Raw genomic sequence first — 25,697 nt, 5'->3', positions numbered from 1 at the left:
ACAGAGTCATCCCTGCCCACCCAAACTGGTTCGCAGGAGACCCTGCTGCCTAGTCTCCAGAGGACCTCTGCATCTCCTCAAACTCCAGAACGAATGCAGAGATATCTCACCATGAGCCTTTAAATGAGTAGGTGACAGAAATGAAGACTTAGCTGTTGGGTTCTGAGGGCTGTATATTGTTCTCATGAGAGGCAGCCTAACCCAAACATATTTCTCTGCAGACCATGATGCAAATTTCAGTGCTTATTAAAAGCAGAGCTAAAATGTGGTGGGCCATGTGGTCTGTTTGCTTCCATTCCTACCCAACGCTTCCCTCCCAAATTAGATTAAATTCGAAAATGGATATGTGACTTTCCACAGTGTTTGCCTGTCGAGCTCGCACGCCTCTGAGGGGAATTGCTCTTTGCATTTACGGTCTGGCTTTATTCCATCGAGCTTTAAATAAGCAAGACCGAAGCTTGCTGCCCTGGAGATGGAGAGGAGAGAGCAGCCTGCCTGTCCTTTCCTAGGCTGCACCCCAGCTTTCTTTTGCAAAGTTTCCTGCTCCGCAGTATCAGAGACTTCAGTGGCCATGAAATCATTACCTTTCCAGTAACTCTGCTCTATTTTCAAATGCTAAGCGTTAAAAATATAAACGAATTGGATGCCAGAGCAGAAGCACCTGCCTTGTTGGTGGAATTAAGGACAGCTTGAATAGCCACAACTCCGGGTAGGAATGAGGAGAGAACCTCCACTGATGCAGTTTTGAAGATGTGCAACTATACCATCTCAATAGAATCCTGAGACTTGTGCGACGTGTGAGCAAGTCCTCCAGGGCCCCAAGGCTGCACAGGGCCTGAGTGATGATCTAATGTTCTGATGCTGTCTCTGCTGGCTTTGGGGTTTGGAAGGGATGTCATCTGAACTGTGGGCTTCAGAATGCAATTCTGCCCGGGCCTGGGGACAACAGGGTGCGGAATGACCAGCTAGGGTTCAGTAACCTCACACCTACAGGAAGGTTCTGTTGTTGAGAGCGAACGTTGAGCCCAAATGTCTTAAATTGGGTTTGGTGAGCAGCAGCCCAGGGGAGCACTCACTTGGAAACTGGTTAAACAGACGAGGTCTAGGCAGACAATCATTAACACCATGAAGACAAGGTTGAGTCTTATTGTCAGTACTTTTGTATCAGGACCCCAAATCAGCTAAAGTATCCAGATAATGTGACACTTCACACAAAATAGGCCACCCAAGTCCTGCCACTGAGGGACCCAACTGGAGCCCACTCAGAGACTCTGTCCACACTGCCTTCGCGAGGCAGCCAGGCCCTACAGAGTCTCTGAAGTTCACTCCACTATCATCCAAAAGTCTATCTGCCGCTGTTGTTGGAATTTCGATGCTGTAAGGTCATAAAAATGTCACAGGTGGATCCATGTTCGGGATATGCAGAGGTCAGAAGCCCTCAGTGGAATTGCTACATCAGGCTGTCGACAATATTGAGGGAACTGAGCTTGATCAGGTTTTTAAATCATATATCTGCTTGGCATCTCTACAAAATGCCTATTTGGTATAAGGGTCTCAACCACAGTTGAAGTTGGATACATTTTCCTGTTTCACTAATGCATGTCAATTAATTGTGCAGTCACACGTGCATACACACACTGTCACATACATTCACACAGAGAGAGGTCAGCAAACACACACATCCCAACTTTGTGGGAAGATGAGAACATACATCTACAAACAGTTCCTGGGGCCATTCAGCTTCACAATCAATCATGTCTTCTATATAGAGAGAACACCTCCCTGGAAACTTTCTTTAGTGTGGATGTGTGCTTGCATTTATGGAGGAAGGGCAGACATGCTCTTGGGAGCCCAGCAAACAGTTTTGGTAGAGCATAGCCACCACTGCCCAGATGGTCCACGGATGTGAGTACTTAAGATAATAATCAGAATACGTGTCCCATATGTTGAGCAAGTGTGTTCTTTGTTGGACCAAATCTCCTAGGTCTACAAGTATTGTTATTCCACACTTAGAAGAACATTGTCTTCCCTCCTAATGGCTTGAAGTCTTTATTTGAACCAAAGAAGAAAGAAACATTTTTTTAAAAAGCAAGCAACAGAGCTAATAACATATATTAGTAATAATGTTGACTGAATTTGATGTAGAGGAAGGTTTTACAGAGTTGTGTTTATTGCCCTTTCTATCACTTAGTCTAGGAATTTGTAGCACATGTCAGGCAAGCAGGGACGCTGGTTATTGATGGGGAAGGGACAGTCAGTCTTCCTAGGCTGTGTAATATTTCTTCCTGTACTTTTATTATTTCTTCAAAGGTCACATGAAATCTGCTGCCTTGTAAAAGTTCTGCACTCAATTCTGCACCCTTGTAGGCTTGCCCAGTGTCTTCTGTGAAATATACCCTTCCTTCGTGGAAGGTGAGGGAGGACTTGACCATTTCTGACCACATTTAACCAACTGTCAATCCACTAAAGAGAGCTTTGTCCTGCTGAACTTCTAATGGCTTGCTAATTCACACAGTTAAGTGGAAAGCAGAGACATTTACACCTGGGGATGCAGGTACTACGGCTTTGGTAGATAGTTTAGTGGGATAGGAGGATGGTATTTAGCCTCCCAGAGCAAAGTCTGCAAATGTTGCTTGTACAACAAAGGAGCTTAGTCACAAGCCATGAAACAATGGGACCCTGTATGGGTCCTTGGGATTAGACCAGAGCCTGCCTGGGTCTCCAGCCTTGGAACCACCAATGTTCCAGCTGCCCCTGAAGACAGCAAGAGCCCTGAGTCTGACTCTCTTGGTCTCCAGGAATGCAGGTCTACAGTGGTGCAGTAGGACCAATCCTCACCATCTACAGCTATAATAATCCAACACTACTTTCAATATCGATATGAGTTCATCTGAAACTGCAGAGGTCTGAAATGATGCTACTTACGTCTTTCTATAGTAAGTCTTCATTGTTTTCGGGGAATATTTACTACAGGTTTTTTTTTGTAACTCTTAAGTTATTAGAAGGCATTGTATTTGAGTCTATAAAAATATTTCTTTGAAGAGACATCTCCAATAGACTGTGAACTTAAAAAGATTTCTCAATGGTTTATCTGAAGTCCACTAAGCAAAGTCATAGCTAAAGAGTGCAGACAAGTAACCTCTCCTATGGTGAAGCCACAAGGCTGCCAGGAGTCAGTGTGAATACTGCCTGCGTGTTTTCTTTGTGTCACAGAGACTCTGAAAAATAATCAAGTTATTTGTGTCAAAACATTATGAGAATCTATGATCTAAGCCTGAATATTTAGTCATTTTGCTTCTATCTGTCTCCTAGAGATTTCTTCATAAGTCATCAGCACAGCAAGGATGCTGGGAACAAGATGTTCTAGTCAAAACAAGATCCAAACATCAAGTAGAATAAAATTACTCCCGGTATCTTTTACAATAATTACCCACTTTGATAGTCTTTCCACCATCTTTTTTCTAAGAACATGTCTTTTCTCCTACCTCTCCAAGTCTAATGAGGACTTACTGTTGGTATAGACTGTATTTTAATCCCCCAATATCCTAAGTAAAGCTCCACTCTGCATGTATTCCTCTGTTCAGTAAGAACTAGGAGTTGGGGGTCTTTAGCTCTGGCTAAGTGCCCTGGAGAATGTGGTTTTCTGCTCAGTGAGCTACAGAAGCAGGTTAGAGGAGACACCTGTAACTGGCAGATCCCTAGTGTCTTCTTCTGTGAGCAACAGAATCCATCAGACACTTGTGGCAGGCCCCCACCACCCAGCTTTGCACGAGGCATTTCAACATGTACAATATTCTTGCGTTGGCAAACTAATCATTTTCTTAGTAATCTATGAAAGCTTCTTATCTTTAAAACACAGACCAGGATTTCACACATCTGATTTAGAAAGGAGACATATACTGGCAAAAGTCTAAATATCCTTTTTGTTATTTCTACTTGCAGTTGTATGAAATAAATGAGAGGCCCATGTGGGTTCACTTGCTTATACTAATTTTTGTGATTTACTTTAGAAGGGGAGTTAATTAATACTGAACTTCTTGAAGTGGTTAATTGACCTGTGTTTTAGCACACAACTCATATCAATAATACAACTCTCCAAGTGCAGTATTTGCATTTAGTTAGAAAATATTGAGTTATAAATTGTGTCATTTTTTGGTTATGGCTACTACTGGTGTCCATTGATTTATTAGATGAGGTAATTTTTCACTGATTATTATTTGCATTTCCCCATATATTGTTTTTCCCACACATTAACTTTTAACATTACTTTTATTATTCTGTGATGTGAGAAGCCTTGTGTCAAGATATTATAAATTTTCAGTAAAATAACATCATGATGTTGATGATGCTCAAATAAAAAAAAAATGTGAGTTTCTGAGCTCCCGGGAGAGACAGGAAGTCAAAAAGTCTAGGTTAGAAACAAAATAATGAAAATGCCTCCTGATATCCCTAAAACCACCCAGTGAATTTTATCATACAACTCATGACTGTACAATAAAAATACACTAATGCATTTTTTATTTGAGTGGATGAAGCAAGGGCATGACATACAAAGGCCTTTCAAGTTGATCTTGAAATATTACACCATTCTGAATCTGCTGTCTAAAACCAAGACAACATTCATTCTGGCTGGCTCTGTCCTAGTGAGAGGAGCCAAGACCTAGGACAACATCCACTCTGAGGTATCTCTGTAGAGGAATTCAAAGCCTTCAACCTCTGATTTCTCTTTATGCATTCCTACTTTCTGTGCTTTAGGGTGAGGCAGGAAGGAGCAGGGATACATCTGGGGAGCAGCAGCATGACATGAAGACGCACCTCTGGTCATCATCTCCATCGACACACTAAGCCTGGAACCTCAGCCAATGACCCTGACTTACTGTTGGGCAACGAACACTGTTGGGCTCAGAGAACAGAAGAAAGAGGACCCTCTTTCTAGTCAGTAGCCAAGAACATAAATACTGCTAAATGTGTTTTGCTAAATGTTGGAGCAGAGGGGGTGTGGAGGTACAGAGAGGAATAGGTTACACTATGAAGAAGAAAGTCATTTGGACAATTCTAGAAGGAAGCACAGGGACCTTGCCAAGTTCTCAAACCAGAGTGAAAACATACTGGAAAGATAGTTCTCTCCTCAGGCATGGAGGCATGGCAGAAAAAGAACATGGTACCCAGAGAAGAACAAATGATAGGCAGCCCAGCCAAGATCTCTGGAGTTGCTGAAGCTGTCTGTCAAAGATGTGGGGTTCTGAGGGGTGGGTCTGAGGAGGAGAGAGGTTTGGGAATACAAAATACATTGACCTCACTCTAATATATCATGAAACCTGTTCAGGCTGTCATGGAGATGTTGGGAGTCGCATGCACACACAAACACATGAGATCTCCACGGGAATGCTGGGAGAGACTCACACACAACAGACCCAGCATTTAAGAGTTCATCTGTTGTAATGTGGAGTGGATTGGAGTGAGAACAGATAGGCAGACAGTAACTGTAAAGCTAGCAAAACCAGGGTTTAAGGAGCAGTGGTTGGGGTGACCACACATTAGCTAATGCAGAGGGGTCTGCAGTGAGGGCACGCAAGGGACAGACACCTGTGTTAGGTGGAAACTTAGTCCACCACTGATGTGGAGATTTATGATTTTTTCCAAGGCTCCCCTAGGAGTCCAGGGAAGCAAAGAACCTCTGACTAGTAATGACAATGAGATAATTTTAGTAAACATGTTTCAGAGTTTACTCACACAGAGAACAAGACACTTGGGGTCCTCTTGGATTCCAGTGGGAAAATCACACTTATGACTGAGGGTAAATTGTGACAACTGTCCAGAACACACTAATAAATATTCCTGCACGGATGTACCATCCAGGCCAGGGCACTTTGTGTTCAATGGTGCTCACATGCAGCTTTAGACAAATATATAAAGCACATTGTTTATTCCTGACATGTATGCTGAAGAACATTAAGAGTTTGTGCTCTGTACTGGCTGAAAATCAACCTGTAACAGGTAACATGCTGCACATTAGCAAGAATACCATTTACTCACCCAACACATACTAAATACACAATATTTTCACTGGATACCACACCCTATTTCTTTTTGTTTGCTTGTTGTTTTTTGTTGTTGTTGTTTTGCTTTTTTGAGGCAGAGTTTCTCTGTGAGACAGTTCCGGCTGTCCTAGAATTCACTATGTAGACCAGTTCTGGCCTTGAACTCACAGAGATCCACCTGCCTCTGCCTCCTAAGTGCTGGGGCTAAAAGTGTGCGCCACCACTGTCTGGCCTTCACACCATATTTCCATGCAAAGCCTCAGTCACAACTCCCAAGGCTCAGCCTAAAGAAAGGTGTCTCAGAGCCCTCAGGGAAAGAATGCCTGAGGAAGACAGAGGGCATCCGTGTGTCGGTGGCCACCAGCAAAGAACCTCACATGCCCAGTTGCATGTAGAGCTTTGTTCTGTGTTATCGCTGCTGGTCCTTCCCCATTATGTGTGCACGCTTTTCATTTCCAACTTTGTAAACTGAAGGGAGGGACACATGTGGCAAGAGGAGACACGGATCACTTTTGCATTCTATGTTGGCATCCCCCAGAGTCCTTGCAAGTTTAACCATCACTGCAAGGAAGCAACTTAATGCTATGTGGTATTAATGGTTTTCTAACATTTCTTCTCCATGTTTTCATATGCTATAGTTTCTTTTTACACACTTTAATTTTAACCTAGAATGCTGAAACAAAAACTGATACTCATATAAAAGTGAAATATCAATATTATTCTTCAAAATATATATTTACACAAGATATCTGACTGATGATAGAACTCGACACTGATCACATGTAGGAACTTAGCATGCTTGCTCACACTTCATTTTTACTGATGAAATATGCTTGTGAGTGTAATCACTCCTCTTGTGTGTTTCTGTGTGCACACGTTCATGTGTGTCTAAACTCATGTGCGTGTAGAAGCCAGAGATAGATGTTAGATGCTTTTTCAATCACTCTTCACCTTATCTTCGGAGGGGACAGGTTCTGGAAAACTTATTCTACAGCCTACCACTGTGGCCTCACTGTCTTCCCACATGAGCCCAGGAATCCACCTGCCTTTGCTTCCTCAGCACTTTCCAGGAGCACATGGCCAAGGGCATGCTTTTAATGTCGGTTGTGGGGACCGAACTCAGGTCTTCACACTTACCCAGTAAGCAATTATCTCCACAAGACAACACAGTTTTTTTTAAATATAATAGTTTCTGGATAGAATGCATTAATGGATGGTAAAACTAAAGAGACGAGACAGGAAGCACAGACGCGATTCCTCTAGTTATCTAGCTGAGGACACATGCCTAGAGCACATTATCTTTAGTGTATTCTTTAGTTCCTGAGACCATGTAGATTTAGACATATAGATAGCACATTCTCTATTCCTGACATTTATGCTGAAGGAGAACATTAGATGCTGAAGAGACCAAACAAAACAAACAAAAAACCTTGTTCATTAGGAACTTGGGGTCCATACTAGCTGAAAACCAACAAGTAATAGTTAATATGTTGCATGTTAGCAGGACACCATTTGTTCAACTCACGCTGGACATACAGTATCTTTATTGGATACCATACCACATTTCTATGCCGAGCCTTAGTCATAACTTCCAGGGCTCAGGCTAAGGAGAGGTGTCACAGAGCCAGCAGGGAATGACTGCCTGAGGAAGACAGAGGGCATCCGTGTGTCGGTGGCCACCAGCAAAGGACCTCACATGCCGAGCTGCTTGACTCCTTCCTTGAGGGTCGATGCCAAGAGGAGAGGAGCACAAGATAGCCCATGTATGGGCAGCCACTCTCGGAGTGTATGGCTGCTTCTAAATGAGCCACCTGTGCCACCCCAGGGACAAGCTGCTGACGAGAAGCCACACAGGTGAGCCCGAGGGTGGCTCTTCCTTTCATCCCACAAGTGCACACACAAACAAAGGTTCATGCAAACATTTATACATAGGAAAACCCAGGAGTAGTACAGCCACGAGCTCAGCTAAGTGTTTCATATCTCATAGCACAGAATGCTAATCTCTGGAAGATAACATAGGACAAACCAGTGGTTCACACACAGCTAAAAATTCACAATGTAACACCTCTCATCCAGGACCTGTTTCTCTTTTGTCCAAATTGTGTTTTGTTTGTTTTGCCTAGGAATATTATGTCTAAGGAATACATAACTTAAAGTAATATTTTTGTTTTATGCTCTGAAATTCCACAAGTTTCTAAAACTACCTAGATTATTCCAAGCATCCGGTTGGCTGGCATGGGAAGCTGTGTAACAGCACAGTCCTCGTGGGCAAATATGAGTAAAAATGTATAATGTGAAAACAGTTGTATATAACTCCTTAATAAATATTCATCTTACAAAGTAAGATGAGATTAAAACTAGATTGAATGGAGTTTAAAACCTGGAAATGTCAGCCCAAATGAAGACAGGACGCAGAAGGGGATTGCAACCAAAGAGACCCCGCCAACACAACCCGGATGCTGAGAAGAACATAGAGAAATTATGATGGGACTTCAAGGTTTTAAATTCTCAGCATAAACTTGCAACAATATTTCTAAGAATCTTCAGCGTTTCTGACAAATTGCGTAATTATTTTTAAAGATAAGACTAGCCTCAACATGAAATCCTTTAAATGCAAATGTTGGCAGGACAGTTAGGGAAATATTCAATCACACACACACACACACACACACACACACACACACACGCACAAACACTCTTAGAAGCATAGTTTCTCAGTATCCAATTTCAATTCCCATGATCTAAAGCCTAATACATACATTCCTACTTATTTGATTTTCATAATGATATCCAAATTGGTGCCTCTCACAATACTTTCTGTAAACTCTGATCAGTATGTTCTTTTCACTCACTTTTGCCTTGGGAGCCTGAGGGTTGTCGGGACCTGACCCTGGCAGCTTATTTAGAAACACGATCCTGCATGTGGCCCTCACTTGACAAGGACTTTCCTGTTGGTGCCAGTATACACACTCAGTGCCATGTGAGAAGGAAGGCAGTTACCGGCCACACAATCTTATGTGGGCCTGAACCCACAGGGCTCCAGCACACAGCGCTAAGACTCCTATAGTCAAGTTAAATGCTCAACGTCAACGAACTTTCAGGCTCCGGAGTGGAGTGGGGCAGTGTGAGACTGGGGGATTCCTAGGGAAAAAGACTTCTTATCTACTTACATATTCTAACCCAAATACTGGGGAAAGGGAGGGCAGGAGGCAGAAGAAGTCCAAGCCCTTTAGCCTCCCTGTGCTAGCATTGAAGAAACAGCCAGCCAGAAGGCCTCATTCCATAGACCTCATAGAGGCCCTGTGCTTAGGGAAGACACCCTGCCACACTTTTAGAGGCTGGACTGCAGCTCTCCTCGCTTGCTTATGTGGAATCATGTGCTTTTTAATCACTCACCATCCTGCTGAGGACTTACTGGTCGTCAGTCAAAAGATAACTGTGAGATTCCCATTTCTCCAGCACCTGTTCAACTCTGGATTGAGCAATACAACCAGCACATCCCGTGCCAAGGTTCCTCACCTTAGCTGGCCCACACTTACTCCCCCTGTGCCTCTCAGGGAAGTTCCTGGCATGGCTTCTAGCAAAGGTCAGGATGCTTTGAACGTAGACCTCAATGCACATCCCCCTCTTCTGCCTATGCCTGTCCGAAAAGAAACCAAAGCTTTCCGAGAAGCGTGTCTGAGGACTCTGAGCAGTGCTAAAGAAGGCAGCAGTTCATCTGCCGAAAGAGGCTGAGAGCATCTCAATGGGATGTTTCAGAAGTCAGAGAAATGGGATGGAGGAGAAAGAGGGACTGGCAGTTGAACCCTGCCTGGCAATGCTCTGGCCTGAGTCTTGGCATCTCAGGACCTGGTCCATCTTGTTTCTTGGGGTTAAATGTGGTAGGTACATAGACGGAGGAGGTAAGACTTTATAAAACACCTTGAGTTCTTCATAAATAAACTATCCATAAATACATGAGATAACCCATAATACTTGAATTTATTGCTACTATGCTATTTTTTGAGAACTAATAAATACAAGGGAATGGCTGTACTCCATGTGGAAATGTGTCACCTCAAGCATGGAGTAAAGCCATCAATCACAAAGTTGCAGCCACGCAATGCTGACACAGCCCAGTGTTAGGAAGCTCCATACGGGTCCTCAGGAGTTCCAAGTGACTGGAAGCTGCCAGCCTGACCGCAAACCCTGAGAACCAGGCAGCCTTCTCTCTGGAGCTTCTTAAGTCACCTGCTCAATTGCTGAAGATTCATATTGTCTTAGTGGGCTCAGCACAGAGTCGAAACATAAAATCAAGATAAACTTCACAGCACGGAATGCCACCAGTAGAACAAAACTCTCATATTTTATCTCTTCTTCCAAGTCGCACACATGCTCCCTGGAGTTTCCCATGCATTGGAAGTTCTCTCTCCTTGACCAGGCCTTTCTCCTTCTGATGGAGTTTGCCCTTAAGTTCTAACCAAGAACACAAAGACTCTCCAGGTTAAACGTCCAGTGATCCAGCCTTTCAAGAAACCAGAGAAGCTGACTTTCTGACTTAGTGGGTTAAAGAGTGGCTCACTACTATCGAAGTCAGGTTTGCCCTAAGATGAAGTAAGCTCCTTTCCGAGTGGCTTACACTGCCCTTTGCTGCTCACTAAGCACTGAGTATACTTAGAATCTCTTATGAATCTTGCCATAAACACAAAAATCAATGTTTTTTTTTTTAATTTCTCATTCATAGTATCCCTTACTCCACGTACGAGGCAACCTTCCTGAAAACAGGTGCAGGGTTACTTTAGTCTATCTACACAACCCTGGCCTTAATGCATAAACCACAACCTATGTTCAGTCATCACACCTAATTGGTGTTCATCTTAATCCAGACAATGGCTTTACAGTTGCCACTGACTAAACTAAAATAACGGCATTCTAGTGATTTCCAAGTTTAGTGAAATATAAACTCTGCTGCTTGGCCACATAAAGCAACTAGCAAACACGCTTTCAAAATTAAGAAGATAAATTTGTGCCCTGCCCATTTTAATACTTCCTAATTTCCTCAAGAAATTGCTAGGACTTAAAAATAGCATTCAATCAGAAATATGCAGCAATGGGAATTTCAAAAATGAGTTTAATGATTATAATTCACGTGGATAGGATATATGCTGGGAAGTCCGATTTCTCCACAAATTGAGCTTTCAAAATGGGAATCCCATTGGTTGCTTGCAATACCAATGTATGGATGCTCATGGCACATGCACATGTTAAGACAGATATAAACATGGATTACTTTACATCACATAGATTTCAGCACAGACATCTTCATGAGAAATACAAAGTGGTTCTATTTTGGTCATAGTAAATTTAGCTGGAGGATGGAATATGAGCTGAAGGCGAGTACTCTGGCTTGTGAAAGCGAGTGACTTGGGTAGACATAGCAGGCTAGCAACAGAGACAAAGAATCCTGTCCTCTTCTTTTGTTTCCCAGGCTTTGTTTTGAGATTTGCTCTCCCCTGGCAGGCCTGGCTGTCCTGGACCTGGCCATTCTTCTGCTTCCGTCTCTCTGCCACTGGGATTATAGGCATGACTAACCATCCAAACTGTCTGCATTTCTTCATGAACGATTTTCTTATCTCTGTTTTCTCCAAAGAACACTGCACAACTTCATGTCTGGATATGTCTTTCATTTAAAAATAGCACTGAAGCAATGATTATCCGTTCAAGTCAACAAGAAGTAATCCTGTATAAATGAGCTATTTCCAACGAATACCTTCAGCTACTTTATTATCTTAAGAGGCCAGATCAATAATCTCTGATCCTAAATTGGCCTGACCCACAGTGACTTTACTTCAGACTGAAGTTCATGGTCATCAGTGGAAGATTCCAGAAAAGATAATGCTTCTCATTGCAGAGATGATCACCACAGATATTTTACCGTCTTAACTTTTCAATTCTCGTTTCATTGGTCACAATGCATAATGAACTGGGTTCTAGTCAGGTGATCAAAGCTGAAGGAATGCCCTGGAGTCCTGGCCTCCACGTGTAGCACATTCCCAAGCTAACAAGCTTTGTGGCCTTGGAGTTCCCAGTAAAGGTCCAGTTGACCTACTCAGCATTAGAACAAGGCCACTTCTACTTCATTCAAAGGCTTCCATCAATCACAGGGGCATTTTTTCCTGTGAAATCTCTTACAAAACCACTGTCATATTTGTGATAAAAGGACCAACTTGATGGCCTAGTCCTGTCTTAGGACACTGATTCTTCACTAAGGTCCCCATTTTCCTGTGGAGCTCTAAGTCTCAGAAATCTCCTCTGTCAGTTGGAATACAAACCTCAGGTTCATGTTATATTCCTTGTTTACCATTGCCCACCACTGAGCTCTATAAGTTAAGAGTCTTTTAAAAATACATAACCCCGGGCTGGAGAGATGGCTCAGCGGTTAAGAGCACTAGCTGCTCTTCCAAAGGTCCTGAGTTCAATTCCCAGCAACCACATGGTGGCTCACAACCACCTGTAATGAGATCTGTGCCCTCTTCTGGCCTGCAGGCAGAGTACTGAGAATACTGTATACATAATAAATAAATAAATAAATAAATAAATAAATAAATAAATCTTTAAAAAAATACATAACCCCCTGTAGCCCATGCTATTGTGTTGTTCCTTCTAGAACAGGTTATAAAATTGGCAGAGAATGACTTGCGATTTCCTCATTGCCTACAATCTTTATGTGACAAGATTTAATGCTTTAAATGTATGCCATACTATGGCAAATTCATCTAACAATAAAGACTCAATCTAAATTTTTGGAGAATTTCATGTATACTTAAAATGTTTATAGCATTTTCTCTATCTTATCTCCCTCTAACTCTTCTTTTGTCCTCCCAGCTCCCTCTAATATGCATAGTCTCTTATTCTTTAATTATTATTGGTACACACATCAAAAACACATGCAACTTCCTGAGTCCCTTAAATGTCTCTTGTCTGTGCATGTGTTCAAGGCTTACTACTTGGGGTTAGATAACCCATAGTGTGTGTGTGGGGGGCTCACTGACGGAGAGGGCTGATTCTACTTCTCTCGGCAGCTGCTAACTGTCCGTAGCTCTTCATTGCAGGTGTGGGGCCCTGTGAGCTTTCAGTCATCTGCCTTTGCAGGTGGTGTTATTATATGGGCCTTGTTCTGGAGATCATTTTCCTGAGATGCAGCCTGGGTGCAGGCCCCTGTCATCCACAGAAGACACTGTCTCCCAGGAGATGATGTCCTGAGCATCTTGCTCTTACCCTCTCCCCACCCTCTCTTCCTCATGTTTCTGAGTCTTAAGTGTGGCCTTTGTTTTGTAAGAGTATCAATTTGCATGGGCACCCCATGGTCTGTTTTCCCTGTTTTCTCCAGTTATGGGTTTCTGCAATGGTCTCCATGTCCTATAAAAAAACATTCATTTGATGAGGAGTGAGAGGTACACCTACTTTAAAAACGTACCCTTTTCTGTATCCACATGAATAAACACTAACGGGGCTATGAACTGGGGCCTTAACCCCAATTGCTCTTTCCTTCACACTTTATGCCTAAACAGCTTGTGGCACATTATCAGAAGAGACAGGAGGGGACAGTCTTGATCTCTTTCAGCATGGAAGTACTCTGATTTTTTTAATTTTAAGACAAAAAAAAATCCAAGATTAATTGCTAGAAAAAGATGTCAGTGACATGTGACAGTCCAGGGAGTTGGCCACGCCTACATTGCAGTATGCTTCTGGTCTCTGGACACCCATATGCACATCCTCTTCCCACACCTGTGCCCCACCCCGACACAGTCTGAGGAGGCAAATGTGATTCTTTGCATTCACTGCTGGCCTTGGTAAGTTCTACCACTCCAGATTCTTGCCCTGCTTCAAGCTCCATGTTCCTTACTGATTTGATACCTGTTTTTAGGTTCTTCAGTCCCATAGCCCCACACTGGATTCTACTGGAAGGTGTGTTTGCAGTCTGGTGCTTTCAAAAATATTTATTTAATCACCAAAAAATCTGACAATATTGCTACAATTCACATATCCATCAAATGCCCTTATGCCAAAGTATGTAAAGTATGTAAAGAAACAATAATTCTGAATTTGAATGAATTGCATGACTTTCATTTTTAAGACATCATGAAGGATGATTTAACATGGGTAAGAAATGCCAATCTTTGTCAACCCGTGACCCACAGTGCTGATCCCTTCCTAATAAGGGTTCTAGGTATTTGAGACTTTGACTGTCTTTGATGACCCTGTACAAATGCAATGTATGATGACAGATGAAGACAGTAACTGTTGGATTTTATTACCCCCAAGAACGGGGGGTGAATTCCATCATCACTACTCCTATAAAACTTGACATTTTATAGTGTTTGGTGACATCACCTGCCAGCCTTCGTTTATTTCTCCCTTAAGTCATAAGCCTTGACTGTAGTCTGTGTAATCAAAGTCTTTAAGTACCTTTCCCTGGGTCCTCATGTCTTTCTTCAAATCCTACTGACCAACAACACATACACCAGTTCTGAATGATGAAATCATAGCAAAAAGCAGTTGTAAAAAAAGGAACAAATTGTTTATATAAGGGAGAAAAATGCCCCACAAACCTAAGAAAATCTATCTAAACAATTATACAAAAGACTACAAAGACTAGTCCTGAGCTAACCCCAGGCAGTAGGGTGGACTTGGTTTTGCAGATCATCAAGAATTCCCAAGTCCTGACCTTGGTAATTTTACATTAGCCCAGACTCAAACATCTAACGACCTCCCTAGGAACTTTTTTTTAAATAGCACAGCAAAGTCTCCTAGCTTTCTTTTGTTATGATATAAGCATTAGGAAGTTAACAGAGTAGATGACGGAGCCAATTAAATGGTGGGAGATTGGGCTGTATGCCCACCTCTCTCTACTGCTTGCCCTTTGACACTGAGTTAAACTGACAGGCATCATCTCTGTCGTTTCCTCCCCTAACTGGAGGAATAACACTATCCAGGCCCTCCTTCTGGGAAGGGAACAGTGACTGATATCCTGTTTTCGCTGCAGCCTCACCCCTAGGCAGGCAGGAGTAGCGCAGACTTCAATTTCAAGGTGAAGCACAATCGCAGATGACACAGACCATCATCTTATTGGAAACGTTATCAGATTTGGCCATGATTATTTTTTAATGTCACCCTACAATTTATCTAAAAAGGTACTATGGAATGAGACATTATAATGCAAGCCACAGATTGTCTGGTCAGATGGGGCCTTGTCTCCTATATAGAACAGAAGTCTCAAAGGTAGTGATGCCTTCCTCTTTATAAAATATCTACTGTGTTTTACAATAAATATTGGAGTTCCTTCTAGGCTCTTTCAGCAGCCTGTGTCTCTATTGTATTTGAATTGCCACTGTGACATTTCCCCTGGAAGCCATTATGTCAAGAAATGGATTATACACCACACGGTTTTATGGGTTGGCTTTTCTCACAGAAGCAGAGTGAAAATGCGGTGTTCCGAGTGACAGGAAAGACAGACATGTCTCCCTGCAGAGAAAGGGAAGGTTATGGCGATGCAGTCACAAAAGCTGTGTGCCATACACATCACCCCCTTGACCTTCACACTGACTCTCTTCACACCGTCACAATACAGGTTTTACATAGCACCAGATATTCTGGGCACAGGATTTCTCTTCCAAAATGCAGAATATTTTGTCTGAAACCATCGGTTTGCAGCCCATTAAAATTATGGCTATTTTTTTTTCCAAGTTGAATGTCATGACATGGTCCTCTAAAGAAAATTCATTGGGGGCCATTGTCTCAACAGAAACCCCCAAATTAAACTTCATCAAAATAGTCATAACTAGTCCAAAATTCATAATTAATTATGGGAATGTAGCTAGATACTGGAGGATCAAGGTAAATCTTAGGTAAAAATAAGAACTCTGTTGCCATTTATAAGTGCCCAGAAGCTAATCCATTCTACTTCTAAAAAATTCATTTGTCTGATGTAGACCACTTCTCCAGGACCCATCTCTGACTCCATCCCCTTATTCCCCCTCCCCCATTACTCCCCTGAGCCCAGCTCACTACTGAGACTCTTCCATGAAATCCAATGAAGCTCTCTACATGGGTGTCTCTCAGTTTTGTACTTGACTAATCTTTACCTTGCCAGGCCCAAGTTGTCCCCTTCATTAAGGGGACTGGAGGCCCCAGCCCAAGCAAACCTCAGGCTCTGGATTTTGCACTCATCTCCTGTGGGAAGTGGACCTTCCATGTTCTCAGGCGCACAGAAAGCCCTTGCTGCCATGGGGTTACCTCAGTCATTGTAACTGGATGACGACCCAAGCCACCTATTGTCACTACACCTGGGTCTTTCTAAGGCTGCCTCAATAGATGAAAGGATTCTCCCTCCTTGTGCCTGAGTCTCTGGCTTAGCAGTCTCGCTGTGTCCTGAGCAGCTATAACTGTTCCAATGTGTCAATATTCTGTCACACTCTCTCTGATCCCACCCCAGGGTGTGAAATTTACCTCATGGCTCAGTCCTACCTACCGGTGCTACATATACCTCTGCCTCTTCACAGACTTCTATTTCATTTACCTGATGTAAAAATGACTCATATTGGACTATCAGGGCCTTTTAACTCCCTCAAATACAAAATCATGGATCACATAAACACTGGCACATGCCTTTTCTCAGTGATGCTTGCTTGGTAATCAATATAGACACTCATGATGGATCATGAACAGATGATCATTTGGATAACATATGAATGTACTAATAATAGATACACAGGCTCTAAAAGCATAAAGATTGGTACCATATAGATAGATCGTAGATACACTGGAGGACAGAAGACTGAGAGACAAGAAGCTGTAGATACCTGCTGACATGTGGACCAGATAGATACTTTCAGCAGAGGCATTATAAAGCAAGATTATTTACCAGGGGCCACAGAGCAATAACCAGCACTCATGGCAGTAAGAGTTTGGCACAGAGCAGAGGGGACTCAAGGAAGCCCAGAAGAAAGAGCCTGGGCCTGCAGAGATAGCTCAGAGCATATGAGGGCTTGTTGGGTAAGCACGAGGACCACAGTTCACGTCTTTAGTGCCCATTTAAAAACATGGATGTTTCCATTCTCATATATAATACCAGCCCTAAAGAGGCAGAGACAGCAAGACTGCTGTGGGTTCCTGGCTACCAGTCAGACTTCAAGTTCAGTGAGAAAGCTAGTCTCAAGGGAAGAAGACATGGTGGTAGGACTAGATATTTAATGCCCTTTTCTCGTTTCTGTCTGCACATGCATACAGGTATGTGCATTTACACACATATACCACCCTTATATACATGCAAACATGCAAATACCTTTAAAAATATATACAATAACAACCAAAAAGCCAAAGCAGTACTTATTTTCAAACACCAACATCATGACCTTAAGACCCGGTATTGGTGCCACTTTTGATGAGACTATGGCATGTACTTTGAATTCTTCTTAATTTGAGACATCTTTCCAAGTCCCTTGCTGATTAAAACCATGCTTCACAGGTCAATTCTTCTCTTTGCGTTCTTATATCTATCCAAGTTCTACTGGTTACACAAAAGCTTCATCTGTGTGCTGTCATGGTTGCTCTTACATTTCCCATGTGACTGTGATGGACCCTCAGAGGCTACTCTGAAATTTAAGGTTTTTCTCCCATTTGCCAGCTCCTGAATAACCAGAGACTTAGTATTGCTTGACTGATGACTCAGGCATATTATTAGCTAACTCTTACATTTAAATTAACCATTTTTTTTCTACAGTTTGCCACATGGTTCATGGCTTGTTATTTTATTTATGTATTTATTTTTACATATCTTGCTTCCTTGACGACTGACTGGCATCCCCCAGACTCCACCCTTCTTCTCCTGTATCTCTGCTTGGATTTCTTGTCTGGCTCTATCCTGCTTTGTCATAGACCAAAGCAGCTTTATTTATCAATCAATGAGAACAACACATTCACAGCGGACAGAAAACCTCAGAGCACCCCCCCCCACACACACTGTGCTGGGGTTATGCCCTCTTCTGTGACAGGAGAGGCAGTGACTGGAGATGAATGTTGCTATGGGCAAAAAGTAGAAATAAATTTCTCAGCAAACGTTAGGATGAATCATTTCAAAGATTAAATCCTGACAATGAGTCCATTCATTGCTCTTGCTTTTATCTTTCTTGTTTTTATTACATTTTTTTGTTGTGTGTGTGTGTGTGTGTGTGTGTGTGTGTGTGTGAGTATGTGTAAGGAGCACGTGTCACCATGCATATGTAGAGGTCAGTGGCAGAGTCTTTTCTTTCCTTCCATCCTGTGGATCTCAGGAACTGAGCTCAGGACTCCAGACTTAGTGGCAACCACCCTTCCTACTGCCATCGTGCAAGCCCCTGGTTTGCATATTTGTGCTCAGAGGGCAGCTGGACCTGCAGAGTCCTTTCCTGGACTTTGTTACCCAGAGCCTAACCCAAGAGGCTCTCAAATTTACATACTAAAGACCAGAGAAGAAATGCTGGGAGGGGAACAAAGCCACAGGCCAGTGCTACCAGAGGTTTGTGCAGGTCAAATAACAGCACTGGCAACAACATGGAAGAAGACTTTATAGCCCGTGTATTTTTGTCTGACAGTATTTTGAAAATTATTTAAATTTATAAAATTATTCAATAATTTTATTTAAATTGCACAATTATTTAGAAAATAAGATGACAATTTCTAGCTATGGAGCGTATGACTATGTTTGTATCCATGCGTACTAAATCTTTCTCAGTTTATGAGCTGTAAAAGGGTCTCAGCCCTCATTGTAGCCTGTGAAACACTGAGGAAAACCCAGCTGTGACTCAGGAGCTCCATTAGTGAATGAGTGTGAGCACCGTAAGTGAATGGGTGTGAGCATCGTAAGTCAATGAGTATGAGAACTGTAAGTGAACGAGTGTGAGCACCGTAAGTGAACGAGTGTGAGCATTGTAAATGAATGAGTGTGAACACCATAAGTGAATGAGTGTGAACACCGTAAGTAAATAAGTGTGAGCACCATAAGTGAACGAGTGTGAGCACCGTAAGTGTGAGCACCATAAGTGAATGAGTTACTGGATTTTTTTTCTTTTTCTTTTTCTTTTTCGGTGCGGCAATTTATTTAACACCAATAGAAAGTCGACGCACAGAGAACTACCTATTATTTTTAAAATATCCTCACAGAATTGCCTAGCAGCCAGCCATGGGAAAACATATCATGTTTAGGACAGTTTCCAGCAGTTTTCCCAGCTGCATTAATGGCTACTTGGGAGCAAAATCCTGTTTATATGAATACAGCCTATGCAGACATGATGGTGTCTCATGACAGCACTCTAGACAATGTGTTATGTTTATCTCAATTTTAATCTCCATTGAAATTAAATAAAAGTCTGTAACTGCTCCCATGGACCCCTGTGGAGTTTTATTTTCTTGTTTTCCCGTCTGTTTTATTCAACACTTCGGCTTGGTTCACTGTACAGTTGCGAACAATTGTTAGAACTACACACTGCATGGTAAGTTGCCCTGCTACAATTCCCTAGACTATAATTCACCATAGTCTAAGGAGGAGAGACCGTGTGCTGGCTAGGAGCACTGGCTGGTCCCTCAGAGAACCTGGCTTTGAGTCTCAGCACCTCCATCAGGCAGTTCACAAACACCCATAACTCCAGCGAAAGGGGATCTGACACTTGGTAGCTGTGTCAGGCACATGGGATGCTCCCACATACATTAGGCAAAATACTCATACACATACAAATTAAAAATACTTTTAAAAGAATAAAAATTTAGGGTTACTGTTCTTTTAATAGCATGCCCCATTCAACTTTAAAACAGCAATGATTATGCATAGTTACCAAGAAATGTCTGGAAACTCTTCATTTTTTATGCAGTTAATTGTTAGAATTTGTATTTGAGGACTGATAACTTGTATGAAATTTCCACATTCTAGCTTTCAAAGATTGTCAGTTATCACAGGAGAACATTGCCAAGTCCTTGAGTCTCATTGACGGTCAGGGAAGTTGGTTGGTAGCATCTCTATCAGAAGTAGACGTTGACTTTGGATATGTATGGCAGAGGAAGGGGGAAGAAGTTACATCAACCTCATCTGGCCACCAGCCAGGTCTATAAAGTATTACCTGCCAATCCATGACCTCAAGGAATATGGATTGTGCTGTACCCTCCTGCTCTTGGCCTTCTGGTGTGTTCTCAGTAATTGCACAATATATTTATCTGTGCACACTTCAGGTTCATTATATTTCCTTTTAGGGTTGGGTTGGGGAAGGGTCTCGTGTATTCCAGCCTGGCCTTTATTTCGTTATGTAGCTAAGGATAATCTTGAATTGCTGATCCTCATGCACCACTTTCTCAGCACCCAGATTGCAAGCATATATCACTATGCCTAGCTTTGTGTGATGCCAGGGCTTAAACCCGGGGCCGTGTTTATGCAAAGCAAGCACTGCCCCCAGCTGAGAGCCATTCCCATCCCGTCACAACATCTCTGGATTATTGATAAGCACAAAAGTGCACATAATGATTGTGGCTTTGCTGTGACTGAGGTGACATTCACACCAGGAGTAGATAGAGAGGCACAGACTACACTCTCTGTATAACAAAGAACTCCCTTAGCCTCCAAGTTCACTGTGAAAATTAGCCCTTCAAGTCGGTTATCCCTCTCCACTAACCTCAGGACTCCAAGCCTAGGAATGAATGACTTTCCTACAGAATGGACACCAGCTATTGGCACTATTTCTGTTTGCTTTAAATTATAATTGCGTGGCGACTTCCTATGTCTTAGGGTTTCTTCAAATTACTTATGAATAGGCAATCTTCCCAATATAAGTTATGATAAACAGTGCAGAATACAGAGTTGAAGTTTTGGATGGCTTCCTATTCTCCATGTATCTTACAATAACCATGGTGCCTCTAACCCAAGGTGTCTTGTTCTCCCTATGTCAAAAACAGCAAAGAAAGGTTAGGAGTTAGAACTGATGTTCCCCACTGCCTCTGACCTCTAGAAGACACCCACATCCCTATATGGCGCTAACAGCAATGCTAAGGTCAGAGGGTGAGAGTATCCCCACACATGCAAGCAATCTGCTCATTTGCTCACTCAATATCATGGAGAATCAGAGGCAGCCTGTGTCTTCCATGCTTTGAAACAAAGCCTCTGTGATTTGAGAGGTAAGAGGGGAAATGACCACCAGTAGCCAGGCAAATGCATAATGGCAGCTTTGTAGAAGAAGAGATAGCTAAGCACAATAAAGAATGACCAGAATCTGAGGCAAAAACACAAGAAACAGTTTCAGGGACCAGAAGGATGGGCACCATCCACCCAGAGAAAGCTGGCCCTCGGATGGATACCGTACGGACCAGTGACTGTCCCTATTTCTCTCTTTCCAACTAAACAGTGATCTGCATATAATCTGAACCCAGGGACCCGCTGGGGTCCAGCTTGTCATTCAACAATACCCAGAACCATTCAGTGCTGTCGTGGGAAGGGTGCTCTAGGGCAGCCCTTTCCTGAGACATGTTGTCACCATGTCTAGAAACCGTGCTGTAGAGGAGTCCTGTGAGACAAGAGCCCCGCCCTGCATAACTGCTCCTTTAGCTCTGAGGTTACTTTTACCACCATCTCTCTGTGTTTATCTCCTGGAGAGCTCTTTGAACTCCAGACATTTCTTTATAACATTCTGGAAGCATTCATGATTGTGGGCTTCCCATCCTACTGCCTGCCTTTTGGAAGCAGGAAATGATAAATGAAACTGTAATAACGGTCTGAGTTGGTTCATCCTCCTGTTAGACACCTGCACTAGCTCAGGAGAGCAGGTGTGGGACTGTGACCATCCCTGTCCCTCATATGCTTATCTTTCAAGCAGAGGCAGCAGCTCTGACAAACCCTCATGAACTTCCTGATTAAATATGAAATTTTCAAACTTCTCCGGCCCCAGAGTCAATATCACAAAGCCACAAACCTTCAGATCAATGGAAAACTGGGCTGCCTGAGATTTACTCAGCATCTTAATTGAAATGCTTCCTTTATTGATACAAAGTGGCAGGTACCCTCATCCTCGCCAGGGATAACAGCCTGGCACTTGCATGTGTGTATGTGCTCATATAGATAGATTCATATGATTATATACATATATAAGCATACACAGAGTTCTCCAGACACGGCTCTGTAGTGAAGTGTGCATACTGCTACACAGAGAACTTGGGTTCAGTTCTCAGCACCCATGTCAGGTGATTTGGAACGACCTGTAACTTTGGTTCCAGAGACTCCAACACTCTCTGGCTTCTGCAAGCACTTCCACTCACATGGCGCACATAAACTCACGTATGCACACACACTTACATATACATTAGTATAATTCAATGTTAAAAGAGAACATAAATACAGATCTGTATATGTACTATATATCAATCATTCGAAGATTATTAATTATTATATCAAATACTCTCCCTAAATATTTCATATGCCCAGTTGTTATACGTTTGTATATGTGCCTATTTGTATATGATTATGTATGTATGTATATACACCATAATCAGTTCTTCAAAGAGTACTGTTAATTATACCAATTTCCTCTCCATAAACTTCGACATGCATGTTCATCAGGTTTTGATCAGCTTCATTATACAAAAATCTCTAATTTTATACGCAGTCTGTTTCTAAATGTTACAAGATGTTTCCTTTTCAGGCCAAGCTGTTTTATTCTTAAAGTAGGAAGCCTTCTCTATGCACCAATGTAAAACTATGGCCTCTATTAAAATGCCCAAGTTACTGCCTCATCAACAATGGAGATTATTAAAACTTCAAGTCAGTGCAGAGTGTACAGCCAGCAAAGAAACCCATCACATAAATTCATTTTAATGCTAAGTAGTAGGTGTGCTGTGCCCTAACTGAAAGCCAAGTTAATGTTCGCGGTTGGTTGGGTTACTCACTGGTGTAGGTTAGCTGGAAGCCTTGGGCAGTGTCTGACCCGTTGGTGTTGAACTCCAGCCGCAGGTGGTTGGAGGTGCTGTTTAGCACCAGCCCCAGCAAATCACTTTTTGTGAAGACTCCCAGTGACCGCGAGGAACTGTCCTTTCCGTCATAAACCTGGGGAAAGGATGCAGAGGAAGTCCCCAGTTTTGTTAAGCTGTGCAGTTAGGCAGCAATTTTAACAAGCCATTCGATATTTTAAGGATGTAGTTTCATTCAGAACTTCAAACTTAGTCGACAGAAATACAGATGGATGACGGAGCTAAATAATCTATTTTCTTTCCATTTTTCTTTTCCCATTAACATCACAGACAAAAGAGTCCTAGTTTCATTTTTGGTCAGATCATTTTCCATTCATTGCTTTGAAGGCCAATTTTCATCTTTTTAAAAATTAAATATCTCTGCATTTCTGGGTTCCACTGCAAAGGCATCAGGAGCAGCAACAGCGTGGCACAGGTATCTCAATCTCCCTTCCCCTCTGTCTATGCACTGAACCATGGCAGTGTCTAAACCGTCGCCATTTGTGGTCTGGCGTGCGAATGCACCATGGTAAAAGGGTCCTATCACACAGCAATGGCAGAGCTTGCTACGAAATCCTACGGATGTGAGACTGTTTCTGAGTGGTGTGGAGTAGACAGATGTAATCTCTATGAGGAGAAAAAGACCCCAGAGTTTGGCTCAAAAGAGACTTTGGGGGTGAGGGTGCAGAACAGAGGTTTAGGGTAAAGTGTGGATTCTCACCTCTGTGGAACGAACCCCACACACTGGATGGCTACTCTATGCAGAGCCTGTGACACATATCCCTCCTCTTCCAGCTGAACTCTTCCTGCTGAAAATCTGACTCTGTCTTAGATATTAGGTTACACTTGAGTGTGACAGCCTTTCCTTTCCTAGTGGTGGTGGTGTGCTGACTGGGAATGGTGACCTTTGCCTCCCTCACCCACAGATGAAAACCTTGTGGATAAAGTTCTCATGGAAAGAAGATTAAAAATGCAGTAGATTCTCTTGAGGAGCCTGAATATGGTCACCAGAGACGTCTATAGCTTCAACTGATGTCTGGTCCACTCCCACTCTTGTCCCCTCTCACAGAACTTCTCCTTCTGCCGATATACCATCTCAGGCAATGGTTCTCCTCCTTCCTAATGCTGTGATCCTTTAATACAATTTCTCATGTTGTGGTGACCCCCCCCAACCATAAAATTATTTCATTGACTTCATACCTGTAATTTTGCTATTGTTATGAACTTTAATGCAAATATCTGATAGGCAGGATATCTTATGTGCAACCCATACTGGGGTTTAGACCTATAGGTTCAGAACCACTGGTCCAGATGTTTTCATCAGGTTCATTTCCCCCACCCACTGTAGAATTAAAAGGCAGGAAAAAGGTCATATGCAGCAGATAGCAGAAGGTTACAAACTTTATTAAAAGTGAAGAGGAACGCATTCATATATACAAAGAAGGAGGGGCAGAGACAGAGACACAGAGGAGACAAAGAGACACAGAAAGAGACAGACAGAGAGAATCCCCACAAAGTGGGAAGAAAATCTAAAAATCAAAATCCCATTTTCCCTGAGAGGGATGTGGTTTTAAATGTTTCTGGTGGTCTGGGATAAGTACCCTCTCATGCACTTTATTTTGGGTTTGTCAGTTTAGACAAAGAAATGGGAGCTGATAGACTCACAGCTTCAGGTGAACAGACTTAGGACAATTCTTGAACATATCTGAGCAGCCACAACCAGTCAGCTGGCAGAGGAACCCTGCCATCACTTTGTTCTTGGTCAGGAGGATGAGGAAGAAGGTGGAAGTTTATCGTCTTTATTATCTGTCTGCAGGATCCTTCCCTAGCTGTCTGCCTGCCAATAATATGTCTAAGTCCTAGTCCCTCACAGTCACCTCCCTCCACAAGGCATGAACCATAAGTTCCTCAACAGGATGATCTTACCTACATGTACTCATCAAAAGACAACACGTTCAGAAAAATAATTGAGCAATTATTTTACTTCACTGCAATTAAACATGCAAATACTTGAATTGTAGAAGAAAATAGCACTTCCTCATTGAAAGGCTATTTTCAATAATAATAGAATGTTTATTCTATTTATAAACATTACTTCAAAACGCGGCTCTGTCAGATGTAAGAAGAGCCCTGACACTCATAATAATGGGTTCAATGGCCGGGCGGTGGTGGCACACACCTTTAATCTCAGCACTCAGGAGGCAGAGGCAGGCGGATCTCTGTGAGTTCAAGGCCAGCCTGGTGTAGAAGAGCTAGTTCCAGGACAGGAACCAAAAAGCTACAGAGAAACCCTGTCTTGAAAATCCAAATAATAATAATAATAATAATAATAATAATAATAATGGGTTCTATGTCCAAGAGAAAATATCCAGGTTCCTCTGAAAGCCCCTGGATCCTACCATATACCAGGCTATTCTCTATTTTATGGGCGTGCCTGTGGAAGTGTGAAGACAGAGAATAAGTTACACACAGATGAGCCCATTGTTCAGTATTGAACCCCTGCCTATACAGGGCACCATGGAGCTCTTGGCCAAACTATCAGTGGTTCCGTGGGTTCTCATTCATAGTGGGACAGTCTAAATAGGAAGCGATTGAAGAGAGTCCTTAAACATTGTGATAAAGATGCTGAGGTGTAGCTCTTTACAGTTGATGACTTCTGGT

The 25,697-nt window shown here is 42.5% G+C and overlaps 1 protein-coding gene across 1 annotated transcript in view; it reads right to left on the bottom strand.

Moving 5' to 3' along the window:
* The window catches only part of Csmd1 (CUB and Sushi multiple domains 1), a 1,119,426-nt gene that overhangs the window by 202,016 nt on the left and 891,713 nt on the right, over nt 1-25,697 (bottom strand). Inside the window, exon 24 of the mRNA XM_050136505.1 lies at nt 22,977-23,133. Coding sequence (XP_049992462.1) covers nt 22,977-23,133 — 157 coding nt within the window. The remainder of the gene's footprint in view (nt 1-22,976; nt 23,134-25,697) is intronic.

The sequence above is a fragment of the Alexandromys fortis genome, unplaced genomic scaffold (assembly GCF_014885135.2).
Source record: "Alexandromys fortis isolate MF-2015 unplaced genomic scaffold, M_Fortis_MF-2015_v1.1 scaffold_3, whole genome shotgun sequence".
Taxonomy (NCBI): domain Eukaryota; kingdom Metazoa; phylum Chordata; class Mammalia; order Rodentia; family Cricetidae; genus Alexandromys; species Alexandromys fortis.
This window is presented reverse-complemented; position numbering and strand designations above follow the sequence as displayed.